Consider the following 22,208-nt stretch of genomic DNA (forward strand, 5'->3'; position numbering starts at 1 on the left):
CTTGTTCCCTTGGCTTGATCCTTGTGTGGGAGCTATTTAAAGTCAAGATACTGTGAGGAGAACATTGCAAGAATAAAAAAAAACAGGACTACAATTGAGGCACTTGAGGGAGTTCAGAAACAGTGCTTACTGATATAGAGTATAACTCTCTTTGAAGTTTAAAAAGCATAATAGGGTCCATTAATGGCATGTCAGCAGCAAAGGCTAGCTTCAAGGTAAGAACAAATGGAATAACAAAAGTGGTACAATTACCAAAAAACTACAACAGACATTTAAAATTAACACAAGACAAAAACTCTAAAATTCATTCTGGTTATAATTTTAAAAAGCATCAGTAAAACATCTTTAAATAAAATATGTTGTCTATTTAAACAAACAAGGCCACTGGGTTGAAATGTAAATATTTTAACCTGATTTTAAAGAGATCCAGAAAAAAAAAAATCAACTCACCCTCCACTTCAACCAAAACTATTTCCGTTTCTTTAATTTGCTGAACACAAAAGATGACCTATGTAGCTTGAGTAAACAATTGGCAAATATTTCAATATTTTTGGGGAGGGGGGGGGGGGGGGGGGGACTATCCCTTTTAAGCAGTAGTTGTGTTTGTTCATATTTGTTATGAAACAACCCAGCATTTTTTAGAGAACGAGAGTCTTGTGGTTCCTTCTAAACAACATTAGAAAAACACAACTAGACCCCGTCTAGAATTGAAAAAAAGCATAAACAGAAAATAGTGAGGTGTTATAAATAATTTATTACCATTCAAATAAATCCAAAGATAACTTCAAATGTTTTTATATATGGAAAAAATATTAATTGAAATAATCTGAAACAAAATTAATTATTTTAAATTATTTGTTTAAGAATATAGAAGTGCAGTTTTAGAATAAAAATAAATATATGTGACCTTAGATGACAAAGCCGTATTTTTGCATCTTATGTTGCAAATGTATATTTTTGGAAATAGCCCTCCAGAAAATGTTATATCATAAATATATTTTCTTTAATGCCAAAAATCATTAGAATAATACTTAATGATCATGTTCTAGGGAAATATATTGTAAAACTATAAAAATTATAAACTTAATTTTTGATTATTAATATGGATTGCAAAGAACATAATTTAGACTACTTAAGGCAATTCTTTCTATATTATAAACACTAAAAGTCTAAAGTTTGAGGTCCAGTTTCTTTTTTTATTATTATTATTTTTTATTTAATATGTTAAATAAAATTATCCTGTTCATCAAGGCGGCATTTATTAAATTTAAAAAAAGTTAAATTGTTAATTTCTTAATTAATTATTTAATTATTACTTACTGTGCGTAGTTTCAAACAAAATTAGTACTGCAGTCATTATTGACTGTTGGTGAAGTTTTTTTCTTCGCCGCTGTCGCCAGTGGCTTGCATGTTCGGAATCTGTAGAGCTACACATCGATGGATTTGCTCTTCAGTGTTTGGACTCTGAGTAGTGATTATTAAAACAACTGAACTGAACTTAACTTAAACACTGAAAACTAAACTGTCACTGTTTCAATTTACTATGATCTTTTATGTGAAGCTGCTTTGATACAATTTTTTGATTTACAGTGCAATAACATTTCACAATTTTACAATTTGTACTGTATTTTTGATTAAATAAATGCAGCCTTGGTGAGCAAGAGAAGCTTATTTTAAAACATTTAATAATCCTACTGACCCCAAAGTTTTGATATTGCTCTATCTTCGCAAATCATATAATCAACCGAAAGCTTATTTATTAAACTTTATATAAAATATGTAAAAATAGGTTTTATATTCAACTTTATTTAAAAAATGTAAAAATAACTCCTAAAATGAAATAAAAAGAATAATTAATTCTCAAACTCCTCTGAATGCTCTTTGCTCTAGCCAGTTTGGTCATAATGATGGAACCTGATTACACCATCCCTGTTACCAAATCAGATACAGGCCACTTCTAAGAACATCAAGAGTGAGTGGAAACAAACAAATACAAGCAACTGTAGATGCCTTTACCCCATTATGGGCGTCTTCGTAATCCATGCTGTCGCAGGTCCTACCAACACCAGCAAACCGAGCTCCTGAAAAAACATGACATCATAAAGAACTGCATCTTTTATCAACAAAACAATCAATACAAACACAAAGTGAAACAAATTCCAAAAATACTGCCAGAAGCCAAGCAGATTGAATCGTCCGATACAAACCTACAAGAATGGAGAACAACAGCATCAGGATCGCCCAATAAATCAATAACAGATAGACCGATGTGGAAAAACTAGAGCCAGATACGACCCATCAATGAGGAAGGTTTTGAATTTTCTTTTTTTCTCTGCGGCCAAAAGATTTATTTGCTTTGTTCCTTTGCCTTCAGAATAATAGAAGCGAGATCTTTACTGCAGGAGAGATTTGAAAAAAAGGTTTGTTCGCTCATTATTCTGCCAATGTGTTTGTCTATTTATTCTCCGATACAAAACAAAGGCTTTTTATGATCTAATCGCAATGAGCACTAGGCATTGAGTGCCGCAGTGAAAGTCCACCAACTTTCAGACAAAAAAATAAGCAGATAACAGGGGGATGTCTTTGCATACCAGACTAGTGCATGCAGCTTCTGGGACAATGGCCTTGTCCTCTGTACTGGAGCGGTGTGATAGCAAAGGCCTAAAATAACCGCTAATGGAGCTGTGTTTGTGTTCAGGGGTTTATCAGCGGCTTTAATCAGCCAAGACTATGAGATCTTCAAAGCTTTCCAAAGCACTGCGTCTACAGTGAGGGCAAGCATAAAGAGAGAAAGAGACGGAGAGAGAGAGAGAATGAGAGAGAGAGAGAGAGAGAGAATGAGAGAGAGAGTGAGAGAGTGAGAGAGAGAGAGAGAGAGAGAGAGAGAGAGAGAGAGAGAGAGAGAGAGAGGAAGTGGGTGTAATTTCCTCAGGAAACGATCAGAGCCATTTTTTGTCAACCTGTCTGCAAAAGTCATGTTCAGAGAAACAGAGAGCGTTAAACAAAGGAAAAAGACAAGGAGGGACAAACAGATACACACAAGAGTACGACACATTAAAGATTAAAGAGAAAGATTTATGAAGGTTTACACAACGCTTTACACAAATATGCCACACTCCTTTGTCTGACTGATTCTTGTTTTAAAGGTGTAAAAGAAGATGTTTTAATTTTTCTGGGAATTTTTTATATATGTTGTACGAAGTGTTATCACATTTAAAGTTAAAGTTGTAATTTTTTTGGACTGTGCCGCAATGGATGTCTTGAACTTCAATTCACCCAATCAAATTTAAGACCTATGTAAGACCATGAAGAATGAAATTTCAGACTTCTATAGTGATAAACGCTAAGGATTCCTTTTTTAATAGGCCAGCAGAACAAAAGAAATCTAACTAGTCATTTCTTAGCCAGATATTTTAAATAATGTGTCAAAACAAGCAGACCTTAGTTGTTTATAGGCATGGGATGATAACCGATTTTAGGGTACACCAAATATGGAAAAGTCAAGGTTTTAAAACCACCAATATTTTCTGCTATATCCTTCCACAGGTATGCGTTACATTTTTTATTTATATTTTTTGTTTGTTTTTAAGGAAAACAGTATCTCCAGCAGAAAAGATATGCACAAGTCAATGATTGATTTGAATTATTTATTCTGACATGTTTCATGCTCCAATATACTTAAAATATTTCTCAAAATAAAATATATTGTGTTTAAAAGGGAAAAACATTTTTGTTTTTTACCCAGAGATTTAAAAAGACTATATTTTAGAGTAGTAATCACAATACCGTCAAACCGTGATATTTTTATCCAAGGTTATCATACCGTCAGAATCTTGTACCGTCCCATGCCTAGTTGTAAACATACATTTTTTTCAACATAACTTAAACTCTTAAAAAACTAAATGTATACAAAATAGATTGTTATAATATTAGTTATGAAAGGTTTTGCTAAAAGTTTTATAGAGATGATGGTGTTGGTGATTGGATGCGTGTTGGATCGATTGGGTAGCTTTACATAAATGACAACCTGGACAAGACCTGTTTAAAATGGTTTAAGACCTACATCTCAATATTTAAGTGAATAAGACTTTTTAAGGCCTAAAGTTTTATTTTTGAAATTTAAGACATTAAGGTTTTTTTAAGACATGAAAATTTCTATTTTGTTGATATTTAAAAATACAGTTAAAATGCAGTTTAGTAATGTAGCTTTATTTAGAAACTCTGATCTTTTTTGTGATAGGAATTATTCAAACAATAAAGAATTAGAAAGAGACTTTCACAATTAAAAAATTATATTTTTTGATAACATATTTAAAATAAGAAAAAAATAATTTCTAATAAGAAATTAAAAAATAAACAAGAAAAAAAATCAATTAAATGGCAACAGCAGCAACTCATAGAATATGCAATTATGTTACTTTGCAATTATGAATAAAATAAAATATGCAACAAAATACCCCCAATAATGAGAGTAATTTGTAAATTACTAAGATTTAAATATTAAACTTCTTAGAATTTCCAAACCGGTTACAATCAATTGTTATTTTTAAGTTTACACAGATATAAAGAGGTTTTGTTGATTATGAAGAAAAATGTATTTATGTTTGAGTAATTGTTTTTAAGAGTGGATTACTGTTCAAAATGAATCAATCAAATCAAATTGGATAAAAATGATTTTAAATGCCTAACAGCTCATAAATTAGATATTTTTTATGGTATATTTAACTGAAATAGTTTAAGTGTGTTTTAATGAATTAGGATTTTTATATATAAATTCAGAAAATTTATTTATATTAAAAAATGACAAAAAAAACTCATATTATTCTATTTGATTCAATGTCATTAAATAAATCAGTAAATCAGCACAACATATTTAGAGATATTTCAATATTATAATTTTTTTTTCAAAATCCATCAAAACAAAATGGCAAACAAACATGCATATTAAATTATTTGACTTAATAAAATGTAAATGTTCTGATGGTGAAGCGCCTCCTTTTACTCCCTTTTGAAAACAAAAAAGCTTGTTTCATGCTCTATTTCCAGTTCATGTGACAGCAAGTGTCGATGCTTCCTCTACCTTTTTGTGACATTGCCCTCATCTCTGTCACAAGGAGAAACCATCACAACAGAGTAATAAAATAATACTAATATTTAAAAAAGAGGAAGAGCTAAAGAGAAAAACAAAATATGACATCAGTCATGCATGCATTTGGAAACTGATGTAAAGAAAAAAAAAAACACTCCTGTATCCTTGCAAAAACACGTGAACTAAACTAAGAACAATCATGGAGAGTATAGAGGCACTGACTGATGGTCAGTTCTGTTCTGGAGTCTGGACATCATTCAAGCATAACTTAGGACTATAAACTTCACATACATTCAATATGACTCAGATTGCATGCTAAATTGCTATTTTGATAAATGGCAACCTAAAAAGACATTTAACTACACCCACAGCTTTCAATAAATCATCTCAAAAGCTGTCAAGATCAATCAGAGGGCGTTAAACGCAGAAAAAAGAAAGAAAGACGTGCATAGTGGCCAGAGATCAACTGAACTGAGAATAATACTGCGGCCCAGTTCACATACAGTTAAGGCTGGATGAATAATTGAAGACAATTTTCTTGTGTTTTTATCAGTAAAACCAGTTCTAGTAAACCTTCAGCATGTACTGATAGAGAAGCATGGCTGTAGTTCACTGATAAGCTACACAAAAATTTGTTTCAAAATCAAAATTGATTTAATCGGACGGTATGACATTGAGATAGTCATTCTGTGATAATGACAGCTGTTTGCATGGCTGCTCAATAAACTATGGCTCAGAGTAGTAGTAAATGCTGCATGTGAAATTACCATATATAATATAATTTTCATTCTAATCTCCCTTCATAACTTCAGTCGAGTGTTGGAAATAAATTCTCCAGAGAGATGGTTGTGTAGTCGTGATTATTAGTCACTCTGAAAACGGTTAACAATTATGTTTATAATACAATAATACAAGATTGTTGCTTAAAGATATACAGGTGGAGTTGGAAGTTAACGAAAAAATTTATATACTGTAAAAACAGCAATTATAACAGTAATTATTTATATTATTTATTAAATGACCCATTAAATTTCATTTTATCAACGTCTACATCTATCCCAACCCTAAATCTGATGCTCACAGCAATGTAAAAATAGGGCTAGGCGATAAAATTGGTATTAATATTTATTGACCGAACACCATTGTCAATATTGATAAAAAAAAATTTGGTATTGGTATGGAGGCTATAGTTTTACTAAAATGTGGCTGCTAAGACTGCGCCTTGGAAGCAATGCCAACAAGCTTATTATGAAAGTTTGTCATTTTCAATGGAAGCATGCGACTTGCAAGACGCCTTTAGGAGCGACTCAAACTAATAATTTTTTATTTTTTTGCAATATTGCTCAGCCATATGTAAAAATATAAATTATTGTTGTACACGGTCACAAAGATTATGCTATACTGATGAGTATCTGCGGCTGTATCCCTTTTAGAATTAACCACAATATAAAGAGTTTCTTCCTTGTGTTATTCTGAAGTTTCTGCAGGAGAGTGCCCTCTTCATTTCGCATTGCTCGACATGCCCACCTGGTTGCCAACGTTCGCTGTGACTCACATAGATGGAGGTCACTCTCTGTTGAAATGAACAGTTGCTCGTAGTGTGAATGAGGTACCGCGATTAAGAATTTAATCACTAATAAAAAAAAAATTCACCCAAAAATTTTAATTTACTTACCATTTGCTCAAATTCAAGTGGTTTAACAAGTTGAACAATGCCTGAAACAGCAGTGAATGACTTTAGATGACAAACTGTAGTTGTCAATGGCTACTAGTTTTCAACATTCTTCAAAATATCATATTTTGTGTTTAAAAACAAATGGAGGGTGAGCAAATGATGACAATATTCAGTTTTGGGTGAACCAATCTCTAATATCCAACACAGTTAAAAATGTGATTTTCATATTATCTGCATAGCGTTTCATTTTACCAACATTGCTGACTTTTATAAAGATACATTAGGTTGTAAACACAAAAACCATAATTATGCAAACACATAAGGAGATTTCTTTGTATGAAAGACAATGATTGATTGACATGCCAGTTCATCTCTAATACGGTAAGAAATTATTTATTTGAAAAATGTGAAGGATTTGACAGACACACAGACAGGCCATGTTACTAAGCAACCGAACAATCCATTAATGATGAAGCAGTAGCATTTCCTTGTCTTCTGTTACGCTTTGCAAAGTACATACTTCTCTTTGCAAAAAGAGAAGCTAGTTCTGGGGCGTATTACAAGTAGTTAAACTGGAATGCAGCATAAGACTGTAGAGCACTGGGGTGTTACAGGTGGAGTTAATGAGGTCTATCGCTATCTCCTCAAAACTATGTAATGACTGCACTTTCTCTCTCTCTGATTCTCTCTGGACTGTGCGGTATTTCAATACTGCAGGAGATTAGAGATCTTGGAGCTTCTCTCGGTCACTCTAGTAAGAACAGAGGAAGGGTGGCGGGCAGGCATGTGGCTTCGCTGACCACGTGAGAATGAACAGAGAGAGCGAGAAAATAAAGAAAGTTTTTAGTGTAAAAGACTGTAAAGATGTGTGATTGAGAGGTGTTAACCCCTAACAAACATCACACAACCTCCTCCCTTTCTTTTTCTTCCCTTCGTTCTTTAAGCCTTTCCATTTTTTATATAGCAATATATGATATACAGGGTTCAAAGCTAAGGATTTTTTTTTTACTGGTCCCACCCAGTAAAAATCTATCCATCTATTGAATTAATCAATCTATAAAAATAAAAAAAAAGCATTGGTTAAAATTCTGCATTATCGGCTTAAATTATAGAGAGACACAGCATATGAACCGAGACTGCATCAGATCATAAAGCAGATCAATGTTGATCTTTCTTTCGAGCTGTCAGTGCAGAGATCAACAAAACAACAGGCCTAATACAACAAATTATAAGATTAAAATATGAAAAAAGCTATCAGATGGTAAGTTCGGTCAATTTTCCTAACTGATAAACAGCTCTCTGAAATATTTCAGCATGCTTTCGTATTAGATATGAAATGCACATTTACCGGTAGGAATGAAATCTCGCCCTGCTCATCATTCTCTTTGTATAGCCGTATATATGGCTATTACACAATCATAACACACTGTAATATAGCCTGGGTCGTTAGTTCGTTGGATTGTTTTGTTTTCTCACTATAAATCGATCCACTCAATTGAGCAGGGACCACCTCATTCAGGCGATCATGGACTGATTGATTTGGCGTGGACACGAGCGCAATTGCTAAATTCACATATGCCAAACAAACCGCGCTAATGGGGGGAAACGAGACAGATTCCGAAACAAAAGTCTATAGACCTTTTGTTTGGCTTCTGCATGGAGGGTGCTATAGCGACCAGCGTCTTCCGGCATAATGCTAAGAACTTCCGTTTACAGCGGTCACAACTGGTAGTTCGCGCTACGAAAATGGGTCTCAATAGTGTTGTGAGTGGATTACGGAGTGTTTTTGTGACACACAACTTTGAAAAGTGTATGTTAAAGCCTTTAATCTGTCAGATGTGGTTCATGAGCGAGAGAAAAACGTTCTCCTAGTTCACGTGTCTGTCGCCAGAACTACAGTGTGTGTGTGTGTGTGTGTGTGTTCCCGACCTGTCAGCTGTTAGCTCAGCAGCTCTTCAACACACACACACATACACACACGCAATACTTCACTGCATTATAGAGCACAACAGATTACTGGCATGAAAACTTAACAGGTATGTAAGTCATGCAATTTACAGAAATGACCAATAAAAGTCCGTTATTGATACTCTGCTGGCTGATTTGCTGTACGTTCAAATCGCGAGCCGTTTATGTTTCAATTTCACTTAAGCAGAGTTATCAAAGCAGTGTGTTAGTGGAACAGTACAGTAGGCTGTGTGTGTGTCAAACATTTTGGTGAATTACATTTGTTTGGGCAGGTTATGTATTTGAAAGAAAGAGAAAAACTTGACTTTAGCGATGACGAGGCTTCATTTAAACGGCAGAAGATGCCGTCTGACAACGAGGAGAAAATGCCTCACAGCAGCTGTTTTCCATCCTATATTAGATCACATTTTTTTAAATAATCAGTCCAGGAGGTGGTGCTGATGGACAGCAGTATTAGTTCAAAGATCATAAAAGCAGGTAAAATAGATTCAAACTATTGTTTCAAAGCTGTCCAAATGTGACTGTTTACGTGCATCAGCTGCCTACCGGAAGTTCTTAGCATTCTCCTTGCAAATACAAAGCATAATAGGTAATTTTGCGATCTATATGTGAAAGCACCCTAAGATTGTATTTGCAGGTACTTGACAGACATTCGCAGCCAAACGTTTGTGACAAGGCAGCACTGGCCCGATTGGGCCAGTAACTTTCTGTACACTGGCCTGAGTGTCTCGCACACTGACCCCGGGCCATTGGGCAGTCCTTATTGTCGAGCCCTGATATATTTGCATTTTTCTAGCAAGGAAGAAGTCTCTTAGGCCCTGCATTTATGGTATAAAGACGCGCTTCTCTCAATCAGATCCAAGGTGTAATACGGGTTTGAGTTTGAGTCAAAACTGTTTTGAGCTGGTCTACTTTGGAACATTCATGGAGGTAGTGGGAAATGCCCAGACAGCAGCTGAAATCTCTCAAAAATTATTCAGCAACCCTCTGCCCTTCCTCATTATAAATGAATATTAGCTGCTTAGTTACACATAACTCATTTTTTTTGTTTTACATTTATTATTTTTATGTTTGTACTGTTTGGGTTTTACCTAAATCTGGTTTAATTCCATGTCAACAGCTAATTTAGAAACATTATTTACGGAAAAAATATGACGTGTTCAATACTTGAGCAACAGGTACAACATCAGCTCAATTGTAGTTAACATTCTATAATAACGAAATATAATATAGTTAGGCCCAATATCAAATAAATGATACCCTTATGATCCCCATGCCTACCACTACTTGATTCTCTTTGCCCTTCAGTCTGAAAGGGTGGGGATTAAATTACTCACCTAAAAATGGGACATCACAGCTACACCAGCACATGTCATTCTTGGTCATCACTAGCTTATACGTCAAACAAGATGTTGTCTATGGTTATCATTTTAGAAGTTCCAAGAACAGCAGCATTTAACCGATTACTCGCACTCAATGTTGTTAAGAACTGTATTTGGACTTTAGAAGCTCAAAAACATATGAGCCTCCAGGTTGCCTAAGGCGTCCTTGTTTCAATCAGAACATTTGACTGGTGGATCATGTTGCAATAAATACAGACCCTGTAAGTACCATGTATTTACAAAGTCCTCATATTCATGGATGTAACCACAAGAAAACAATATTCTTGTTACACCAGACATGGTGTAAAAGCAAATTCCCTGCCACTAGACTTTTCTGACAGAGAATCCTGTCAAGACATTATGAATCAGACCTTTGAAGAAATTCAATGAAAGTATGAATAAATGAACGAATCACTCAAAAACGTACTCATTAAATATCTAAATAAATTCTCAATGAAATGTAATATGTGATTTATTTGCGATTTATAAGATTAAAATGTATTCACCCAATAACCCCAGAGTAGTTTTAAACTATTTAATGTATATTCTGTCTGAATAAACTATTCATTTCTTCATACAAACAAATAATAGTAAAATTAATCTTACCACAAATTTTCCAACTCATTTGCAGAAATGTGAAGTAACGAAGTACAAATAATTTCTTACTGTACTTAAGTAGATACGCACTATATGTAGGCTAGTTTGAGAATGAGAAAGGAGAGGAGGATGACTATGCAGATGAGACCGAGGAAGACGGCGAATTTAACATGACTGATGCTGCCCTGTTTACACATTAATAAGACACATTTCGCTTGATCGGAACACAGGAAAGTGATCAACAAGAGAGATGCATTCCAGTTAAAAAATTTGCCATACAAATTCTAAGGTTTAAGAGTCTTTAGTCCCCTTCCAATTATACTGCACTGAATTTATCTGGTCTTTTAATCTAATACCTTAAAATATGATTTTTTATAGATTTTTTAATTGAATTTATCACATGAATAAAAGATCATGCACATGTTTTGTAGTAGTCACGCCTGTGTATGTTGCTTTTAGCATATAAATGTAATTACAGAATTAATGTTTATCCACTAAATAATATACAATACCCTTAAAAAATAATTATATTTATGTATGAGAGCTGCTAATAAAAAATTAATTTAAAAATAGGTTGCAGTCAAGTCCGGTGAGTATTTATTTTAGCAAAAAAATATTTTTAATACATTCAATTAAAAAATATTAAAATATAATTAAAAAATAATTATATATTTTGGACAGAATTCAGTGTAAAATACAAGATAATTATCTTATATTTTTATTTAATTATTTATAAAAATGTAAAGGCCTACAGAAATATTGTTACAGTGTATGAACATGAATGGCAGCTGTTGTTTTTGATCCAACAACCGCAAAACTGCATGCTAAATGCTGTAAGTTTGCGTCAGGATGACGATACCTGGGGGGGAACCGGATACTTACCTACCTAGTGAGACTATAACATGTGGTAGTAAAGGGTACTTTTCACTTAAGCACATTTTTGAGGCTGTACTTCTTTACTTTAACTTTTAACAGAGTCGTTTTAAACATGAGTACCTGTACTTCTACTTGAGTAAAGGTTGTGTGTAATTTTGCCATCTCTGCTCACAGCAAAGATAAAAATACACTACTTATTAAAAGAAAAAAAGAATGTTATTTACCCTGCTGTGGACTTTCATCTCCTCCTGTTTTCCCTCTATAGCTCTAACTTCCCATCAGTGCTAATAGACATAAACGCTGCCTGGAATATCCCAGAGGCATTAACTCTGAACACACTTAAAGGTAATCAAGACCCGTTTCACTTGAAGATTTTTAAAACCTCAATTCCTGGATGTTTTGTACAGTAGCCCATTATTTAACAGGTCATATTTCAAGAAAATCTATTACTGCTGCATTTTTTAACCATCTGTAATATTTGAGACATCCATAGTATTAAAAGCACCTGAATAAGGATGATGAACGCTGCTCTCTGGCAAATATGCTTCCCTTGTGATGGAAGGCAAAAAAAACAACAACTGCCTGTTGGATGTGGTTGGCGAGCTTGTGAATTTTCCGACTGCATCCCTACTTTAGTCCATCAACTGACTTTTATAAGAAGCATATTCTAAAATGAAGTGTATAAAATGAAAACAAAATTTAGATAATTTTTTGTATCCTAACATTAAGCTTTATAATACACAGCATTATTATAATGATTCATATTTTTTCTAAATACGTTGTTACATGTACTTATGTGCAGACACATTAATGACCTGTTTTGTCGACATTGAATGAATGTTATGGTCTTTAATCCATCTTCCCATTCTTATTTAAATGTTATTGAAAAGAAAGTCTGTTTATCCGTTTTTACTTAAATCACTGCATATTGTGCTTAGAATATAAAAATTAATGTTTATTTCCTGAGGTTACAGCCAGAAGTCAATTGAATTAATTTTAAATAGCATGGCCAATTTTATTTAGAAGTTCTTGATACCTAATTTAAATAAGTACAGGTAACATATAGCGACATATAAGTTAACTTTAGCAGAAAAGATAGTTTATTACTTTATCTGATCTAATTTTAGAAATATTAGTTGGCTCAACTTAATTTTGTTGCATTTGTTTTAAGCAATGTTAGTGTTTCATATACTTTTAAAAGAGGCTGGAAGTTGACCCAATCTAAAACATCCAATGCAGCCACTTGCCTCATTTTTTATAAGTTAGATCTAGGTAATACTTTTTACAGTAACAATAAATTAATGACCCATAACTAAACCCTAATCATATAGAAAGTGCAGAGTTACCTAATAATACCCAGTACTTTAAACCACAGCACCATAAAAGTGCAACCTAACATTGCATAATTTCCTAATTCCGAAAAGGTTTTGAACACCATATTATAAAGTGGTAACACAAACCAGAATCTTAATTTGTCACATAGCAACATCCCTGCAGAGGTCAACCAATAAAAAAAATAAATAAATAAATAAATAAATAAATAAAAAAACCTTTAATACAAGCCATAAATGATTACAAAAGTCACTGATTTGCAAACTCCTGCCATCAAAATAATTTGGTTCTGTTAGGCAGTCAATATCACAATGAAAATGAAAGAAAAAAAGGCTTGTTAAGACTATAGTTTGCAATTTTTGCCACCTACAATACCTTTTATAATTGTTGTTATAAGGATAAGTGAGCTTACATAAAGGCATTACAATGTCACTGACTTTTGCAAAAAAAAACTGTTTTGAAACATCTCAAGTCGAAAATCATTTACTGCACGATGAAACCTTTCAGAAAGTAGTTCAAATGACTGTTCAAGTTCAAGCTATTAACGCATAAAATATATCTCTATATGCCTTTTTATTTTTCTAGCATATGAAGTAATATCACACAAGCAAGTAGGGCTGCATGATTATGAATCATAATTGTCGATTAACCAATTAGAATTACAACTGTTATTATTAATAATGATTACAATTATCACAAATGACATTTATTGAGGTTTTAAATGACTTTATAACAATGAAGCAACTGCATGCCTTAATATTATAGATGAAAATTACAATAAAAAACCATTATGCATATTATGGAAAAATATGCAATATGCATGAATTGAATCAATAAAAAAAAAAAATACTGTATATGAACTTCACTTTATAAATTAAATAACGCTTGAACATTTTTGAAGTTGCAACATCTAGTCTGTCAAAAGCAGGAACTGATTTAATTATCTTATATTTTTTTATTGACAATTAAAACACAGACAAAAGGGTTAAGATGTTTTCACTTTATTGTTTTTACATTACATTTTACCTTCCAAGTCCAACCCCAAGCATGCTTATGTCATTGATGATGTGACTGTTCAGTTTAACAGATGAGAAGCGATCTCACTCGGTACAAAAGTTTATGTTCTAAGGCATAACTGACTGAAAACTTGATGTTCATAAATATAAATCAATCAATCAATCAATCAATCAATCAATCAATCAATCAATCTATCTATCTATCCTTTTTTTACTTTTTTTTTTATTACCCTACCCCACAAGCTAAAATCATACAGACTTTATATAACAGTTTGGTCTATATAATAAACAATAAATTAATTTTAAGTGAATTACTGTACATTCATTCTTTAATTTTCTTTTCAGCTTAGTCCCTTAATCTGGGGCTGCCACAGTGGAATGAACCGCCAACTTATCCAGCATATGTTTTACACGGCGGATGCCCTTCCAGCCGCAACCCATCAATGGGAAACCCATAAACACTCATTCGCACACACATATACACTACGGACAATTTAGCCTACCCAATTCACCTGTGCCGCATGTACTGTATTTGGACAGTGTGGGAAACTGGAGCACCCGGAAGAAACCCACACAAACGCAGGGAGAACATGCAAACTCCATACAGAAACGCCAACTGAACCAGCCGAGGCTCGAATTAGCGACCTTCTTGTCTAAAGCAGTACCTACTGCACCACTGCGTCGCCAATTACGGAGCATTTCACCTTTTTTTATTCACGTTTATTGCTTTTTCTTATGTGTACCTAATGTTAACAAGAAAGTCGGAGCTGGAAACTGGCTGTTTTGTTCCTGAACAAATTAGCTTTAAAAGAACCGTTGATTTTATGATCCTTTCATTTGTAAAATTGGCCATTTTGATTGAATTGACTGAATAAAAGACTTGCAGGAACTTACTGCTGCTTTTTCAATTGCATATTTTTCTTGATTATGTGTATAGATTGTTATGCATGAAAACGCACTGCAAATAGCACAGACCACATTGAAAATATGTATATGAAAAAAATTTATAGATTTTTTATTGGATTTTATGGAAATGCACTTCTACTGTAGAATGAACCCAATCCATCTAACATTATAAATTCTTTCTAAATAGATAAATTAAGTTATCTGGTGAAATTGTATTCATATCGCAAGACATATTACAAAATTAAAAAATATCACAATATGATGTAACCCTATATCAGAGTTTAGGGTATAAGTGGAGCCCTAACATCCAATGGTGTAAATATTGGACAAGCAAATAAACTATACTCCAACAAGCACTGATTGGTAGAAACCATGGCAGCCTAAAATCTCCCTCTAACTGCTTCCAAATGTGAGCTGTGAGTCCGGGGAGTAATCAGCCTGCTTCAAACACAGAGTCCTTTGACTAAACACAAACCTGGCCTGTCCGGCTGCCCAACAGACCTGCACCACCACTGGTACTGCACGTTTGTGTGTGTGTGTGTGTGTGTGTTAATGTCTGAGTATGCATCTGTGTCTCAGCATGTACACGTGTCCACGCATGTTCTCATGTTGGACATCTCTGAATGGAGCATACAGTTATTCAATAAGGAACTTTACATCATGCAGTGCTTGTGTCCAGTGGCTGAGCGCTGGAGGGGCAGGGATTGCCAGGAAGCTCTGGCACCATGATCGGCAGCCAAAAATCAACCCACCCTCTTTTACAGAGCCAACCGCATTGAGTCTGTGCGCCTAAAAAAACACAAGCTCACAGCTGTTAGATCATCCAACTTTAACCTCCATCTTGAGTCAAGTCTGAGAGATGACTTTATCTGTACCTTTTGGAAATGTTCCAGAACCAAGTGGAAAATGCTAGACCAAAAAAAAGTAGTCTCAATGGAGACAGGTGATCACTCCGTAGCTCGGATTCAGATATGAACGTCGGCACCAGTACATCAAATCATTTTCCTGCCCTCCACCAGCCTCTCTCGCTTTCTCCTCCACACTCCTGTCACTGCATCCATCATTCTGTCAGTTCATCACTCCACCCTGGGCGATCTGACTCAACCTGACTGCAACTCTTTTCTGTTCAGTGATTCCCGCCTGCATCACGTCTCTCCGGCAGACTTCTGAAGGAGGATCCTGGAACACCACATCACTTTCTGGCATATGCCCTTGCATCAAACATACAACACAGCAACGGTAATAAATAATTCCACCCATTTTAGCTATTCACTTTGTCTTCCGTAACTTATCTAGCTTTAATTAAGGCGGAACTGTTAGCTACAACTATTAAGTGTTAATGACAAAATATTTTGATTTCTAAAAGATATATAACAATAAATGTAAAATATTAATGTGTGCGACATTTGAATACAGAGGAAGTTTTTTTTTGTATTTTCAATATTGAATGACAAAAGAGTGCATCCAAACAACATTACCTCCATTGGCTTGTCCAACTGAAATCGACTACAACAGTAAAACAAATCAGCAAGCAGAAAAAAAAAAGTTGACGTGATCTCTAAAGAAAGTTGACAAAAGAAACAATGTATAGTAGGGATACAACAGTGCATCATCCATTAATTGTTACTGAAACTAAAGTATTTAAGTTATTTCTAACTAATCAAAGTTCGGTTGGTTATTTGTTAAATTATATCTGAGCAATACTTGATTGAATCTGAGAGAGAGTGGTGCCGATAAACAATAATGCCATCATCTAGCACCAATGGCTGACAGACATTAAGCTGTTTAGGCAGAATCGTGATTCCTTGCCCCCTCCCCTGCATTAATAGCAACAGAAACAATGGGCCTGCAAAAACACAGGGTAGACACACATTTGGTTGAATGCGTTTGCGTTCAAACAACTGCTTAAGACCGCCTGCTTTCTGCCCACCCTGTTCATTCATAAACACAGCGAGACTGGCAGTAGAAACTTGCTATTTTTAGATCCCATAAATGCTTTTATGGAGGCTATTATTTGTCATTTAATTTTTAAAAAATCACTATTAGCCTTTTTTTGCCAGTTTAGTTTCTGTCTCTAAATATGTTTGGATAAATGGCTAGTTCACGTACATCATGCCAATTAAATTAAATACAAATAAGATCCAACGTAGGCCTATTTGTTTATATCGCATTTAAATGTGCTTTTAATCAATATTCAACAGGAACCATGGTGGAGAAAATAATGTACATAATCAGGGCTCGAAATTGCGACCATTTTGGTCGCATATGCGCCCGAAAATTAATCTATGCGACCTCATAATATATCTGGGAGCATTAGTGCGACTGCAGATAATGGTTGTAGTGCGACCTGTTTTGATTTTTTGTAAAAACGTGCTGAATCGCTCTTCCCTGCCGCTATATTGGTTCATATTAGCTGTCATTCACTCAAGGTATTCCGCTGTCAGATGACAGGGAAGGAGCTTTTATGACCACGGGAAATGCAAACGGCAGAAGAGTAAAAACTTAAAGCACACAGGTTTGCAAACCCCACCTAAAGTTGAGGCGCAGATGAGAGCGATCATGACATGTGGTGAATATTGATCCGCCAGCTGAGATCAATCAAGTACGTGTTTTTGGAGAAGGCGCCCGAATCTCATGCGTTGCATTCACTGCGTGTTCAGCGCAAATGTCCGCTAAAAGTCAAATCTAATACTGTACATATCATCGCCAAAGCAGCTCGCCGTTACTAAGTTTACACTGAAACTGCGGCTCATAACAAAGACCGGTATTGCGCCGATGGTAAGCGCAAGAAACCTGCTCTGCCTGCTCATAAATTGGGTCGGCTGACTCGCCAGCTTTTCCACTAACACAGAAAAATGAAGATCATCTCAGACTGAACCTTTAAATTGACACAAACTGAAACCAAAACTATTAAAGAGTGATAGACGTGAGACTTTACTTTCTTTTGTCTATTCTTGTTTGAGGTGTATATTATTTTTTTATTTATTTACTGATGACTGCTTTGCAGCTTTCATCATTGAATTGAATGATTTATTATAATCTTTTGTTTGTTTTGTAGCAGAAATATTATTTATTAAATTGACATGCATATAAAAACAGCAGTACAAAATAAATATTTCTTACTTATTTCTTGATGCAAACTATACAATTATTTTTCATAAAGTAACAGACTTTTTATAGCAGATAACCTACATTCATGCACATTCAAGGCAGTAATGAGAAATGGAATTCATTGTTACTATTATTGTCATTTTTTATCATCATTAATATTCTATGGCCTAATTATTAGACATTCATTTTGGAATTATTGCACACAAATATCAATGTCTTCGCAGCATTAGTTAGATAGTTGTTTCTGTTTTTTGTCAGTCCTATTAATGTTGTTTTAAAATACAATAAATCCCTTAAAAAACAATTTGCAGCTGTGCTCATTCATTTTTGGTGGGTGCTCCTGAATTTTTTCTGGTGCTCCTAAAAATTTTTTGGTGCTCCTAAATATTTGAAGTTGGGAGCACCGGTGCTACCAAGTAAAAAAGTTAATTTCGAGCCCTGATAATGATCCAATGATTAATGACATAATGATTCATTCATTCATTTTATTTTCGGCTTAGTCCCTTTATTAATCCAGGGTTGCCACAGCAGAATGAACCACCAACTTATCCAGCATATGTTTTATGCAGTAGATGCCCTTCTAGCTGCAACCCATCACTAGGAAACTATGTTCTTTTCGGCAGTTTAAAACAGAATCACCAAACTTTTGGGGGTTCGCTTTGGCTCCTAAACACCTTTGAGCTATTATTGGTTTGTGGTGATTACGCAATCAATGGGTTTGTTTTGCCTTTTTTGATGTGAGATTTCTTCCCCCTAATTAGTTTATCATTCCATGGGGGTCAGATAGTAGAACAACATCCAAAACAACATCACTAGCCACATGAGGAGACTAGAGAGTTGAGTAGCAGAGCTGGTACAGATGTATCCGCACCTGTACGATCGCTCACTGAGAGATTTTAAAGATTTGGAGGGGGGAACACAATGGACTAGAAGCCCACCATACCACCTTGCAGAAGCCGCAGAAAGCCGCATAGAAGCCACAGCCATAATCACTCTGCAGCCCAAGACCGGCTACTCATTGAAGCTAAGCAGGACTGAGCCTGGACAGTACCTGGGTGGGAGATCACATGGAAAAACTAGGTTGCTGTTAAAAGTGGTATTAGTGAGGCTCAACCCAGGAAGCGCACAACTCGTGGTCTGTGTGAGTTCTACTGCCCCAGTAAAGTGAAGTGGACACTATACTGTGAGTGGGCACTGCAAAAGAGACGTTAAACCGAGATCCTGACTCCCTGTAGTCATTAAAAATCCCATGTGTGGAGTAAGTACACTGGCGCCATTGCCCTGTGGCTGCCGTAGCATTACCCAAGTGGATGCTGCACACCGGTGGTGGTGTGGAGAGACCCCCCTCAAGATTGTGAAGAGCTTTGGGTGTATGGCCATACACAAACACGCTATTTAAATACATATTACAGTGTTACAAACCTTTCAGTTTGTGCCTAACAGCAGCACTATTCAGTGTCTGTTCACAGCAAATAAAATCCAAGGTAAAGATGTGACAATATTGTTCTTCTCTCAGCCACCATCGTTGTGTTTAGGTGTACATGCAAGCAGTGGGACACATTTACAACCCCACATACTGCAGCACAGAGGTGTTCAAGTGTTCAAAATAGTTTACAACGTTCCGCATTTTCAAACTCTTCTTGACCCTTAAACAAAGAATAAAAAGTATAATGGGCCAGCTGTAATTTTATTTACAATATTTCAGTTTTTTACCACCAGGCAGTGGATATCACACAACTAATTAGAAAACGGCATGATTTGTGTTATGGAGATTCAAACCACAATCACTCAGACACAATAAAAAGACACAATAATCAGTGCCAGTCAGTGTATTTAGTGGCCCAAATGCTGTCAAATTTAAGAGCTGATTTTACTTCTAAATTCTGATTCCACTTACTAAATCTATGAGCCATATATCAATTTTCATATTGTCATTGGCATGAGTTTTTTGCAATTTCTCTGATTATCGTTGAAATACATTAACATAGTTTTATCTGTACAGCCCTATTAGTGGTGCATCCCAACTGTAAAGAATGCAAATGTACTTTCTAAAGTCTTTTTAGTTGATCCAAAGGGCTCAAACATCTTAAGGTTCTATGCCATGAACTTTGCAAAACTTGGCAAATCCAGCAAATAGTTGCCCTCTGGAGCAGGCAATCTGACAAGATCTTGTGTGGATCTTGTGCATACTGCAGAATAAAAGGCCCGGTGATGCCAAGAGTGATGACAGTTGCAATTTAGTGCTGAAAGTAACAGTAATGGCACATTTATTGCTCAATCATACCAGTAAGTAATGCAGTATGGTTTAGGGCTGCATGACACAGGAAAAATCTGATATTGCAATATTTTGTCTTGCTGCCATATATATTGTGATATGAATATCATTTCACCAGATGATTTAAACAGCCATTTGAAAATATTTCATTAACTAGATTAATTGGAATGATCAAGGTATTTTCTATGCAGTGCATCTGCAAGAAATATAATCAATTACAAACATATATGAAAACGACAGAGCAAAAAAAAAAAAAAAAAAAAGTGAATGGTGCTTTATGGTTCAAAATTCTGCTATGTGTAACTATTGCGGACAGACAAATTGCGATATCGATGCTGAAGCAATATATTGTTCAGCCCTATTATAATTTGATGTTGCTTTTTTTTTTTTTTTGAGAAATGATGGACTGATGCTTTTATTTTGTATTTGGTGGAGTTTCTGATAAAACAGGAGTTGCATGGACTTTGTTCTAACTCAATACATTTTAAATTAAATGTTTAACCCAGAAATAGGATTGTCTTAATCCGACTCAAATTTAGTTTGAAACAATCAAGCATTTTCAGAGATTACCAAGCTTGTGAAATAATAAAAATACACCCAAAATAATCTTCTGACCATTCAATTTAAACATTAAAGAGGATCTTTATGTCCCTTTTTACATGATAAAATTTGTCTCTAATGTCCCTGGAGTGTGTATGTGAAGTTTCAGCTCCAAATACCACACTGATCCTTTTTATAACTATTTGACTATGACTATATGACACTTTTAGATTATGAAAAATTGTGCCATTTGGTGACTGCCGCTTTAAATTCGAATAACTAACTGTTAAAAACTAAAAAAGCAATAAAAATGTGTGGGAAGAAGGTAGTCTATGGAGACTACGGGTTATCTAAATCACCACGTTGATAATCCTCTTATGCTGTGTTCACACCAGACAAATACGTCGCGTGAACATTTGAGGTTACTCGCTTCATTCGCGCGTCAAACCCCGCTTCGTTCGCGCGTTAAATTTACTTCAGAACAGACGCGGATTCGCATGATGGGTAGGGCTTCTGTCTGCCCTGTGACTCTAGCTTCATAGCTAAAGGGCTAACATGGATTTTATGAAGAAAATAACAGTGTCTATGTGCTTTATGAAGGCTGTAAAACAGCGTTGATATGTTTAGGGACGTGTCTGAGTCCACTACATCCTTTCAGAGGTGCATCCAGCTCTTTAAGCTCATAGACTCCTCCAGAAACTGAAATTCTCGTCATTCGCGCCGCGCCATTCCCGCGTATCGCGCCTCAGGATGTCTATTCGCGCGTTTGCATTAACTTAACATGTAAATCACTCGCGCTTGACGCGCGTTCCGCGTCTGGTGTGAATGCAGCATAAGTCGCTGACATTAACTTCAGCAGGTACAATGAAAATGTTTATGGTGGACCTTTCACTCAGGGCTGTTTATGCTAATGAGAGACAAATCGTCACCAATGGGCAGAACTTTCCCCCTGTGATAACATGATAAAAGGGAGAATGTCAAATCAAAATATATTTGCAATTAGTTTTTATCTAGTGGGATCATAAAAAATAAAGTTAATTAAGATTTACCAATAGATGCTGGCTATATTCCCACACTGTTGCCACACAACTGCGTTTAAACCCCTTTCAAAAGTGTTTTTGCATAAAAGGTGCCTTTTAAGTAGTATTTTATGTTTAAATAAGAAAGAAACCCATATGGCATTTCTGCTCAATCCCTTATTCCAGCTGATCACAGTCTTCAAATTGAAAATGAATGACTCTAGATTGCTTTGAATTCAGTCAGTGTGAATGCCCCTTAAGTGAACTATGTTTTCCTCAGCGTCAAAACTAACTGGACAAAAACAGACAGAATACAGCAACAGCAGCAGTTGCAGGACACAGAGGTTATCACACATGCTTTTTTGCTTTAGGTTGATAACTCTTAACTTCACAGGATCTTGAAAACCCAGCGCTCATGACAA

The 22,208-nt window shown here is 35.1% G+C and overlaps 1 protein-coding gene across 31 annotated transcripts in view; it reads right to left on the minus strand.

Annotated features, from left to right (window-relative positions):
- arhgef1 (Rho guanine nucleotide exchange factor (GEF) 1) overlaps positions 1–22,208 on the minus strand; it is an 89,665-nt gene that overhangs the window by 52,294 nt on the left and 15,163 nt on the right. For 19 of the 31 annotated variants that reach the window (XM_073925098.1, XM_073925091.1, XM_073925089.1 and 16 more), the window contains exon 2: positions 2,017–2,081. In XM_073925098.1, the coding sequence (XP_073781199.1) occupies positions 2,017–2,043 (27 nt within the window). In that variant the 5' untranslated portion in view covers positions 2,044–2,081. Of the gene's footprint in view, positions 1–2,016; positions 2,082–2,207; positions 2,757–22,208 lie in introns of those variants that run through there. The other 12 variants (XM_073925094.1, XM_073925085.1, XM_073925083.1 and 9 more) reach the window with 2 other exon arrangements.

This window comes from Danio rerio, chromosome 16 (assembly GCF_049306965.1).
Source record: "Danio rerio strain Tuebingen ecotype United States chromosome 16, GRCz12tu, whole genome shotgun sequence".
Lineage (NCBI taxonomy): Eukaryota > Metazoa > Chordata > Actinopteri > Cypriniformes > Danionidae > Danio > Danio rerio.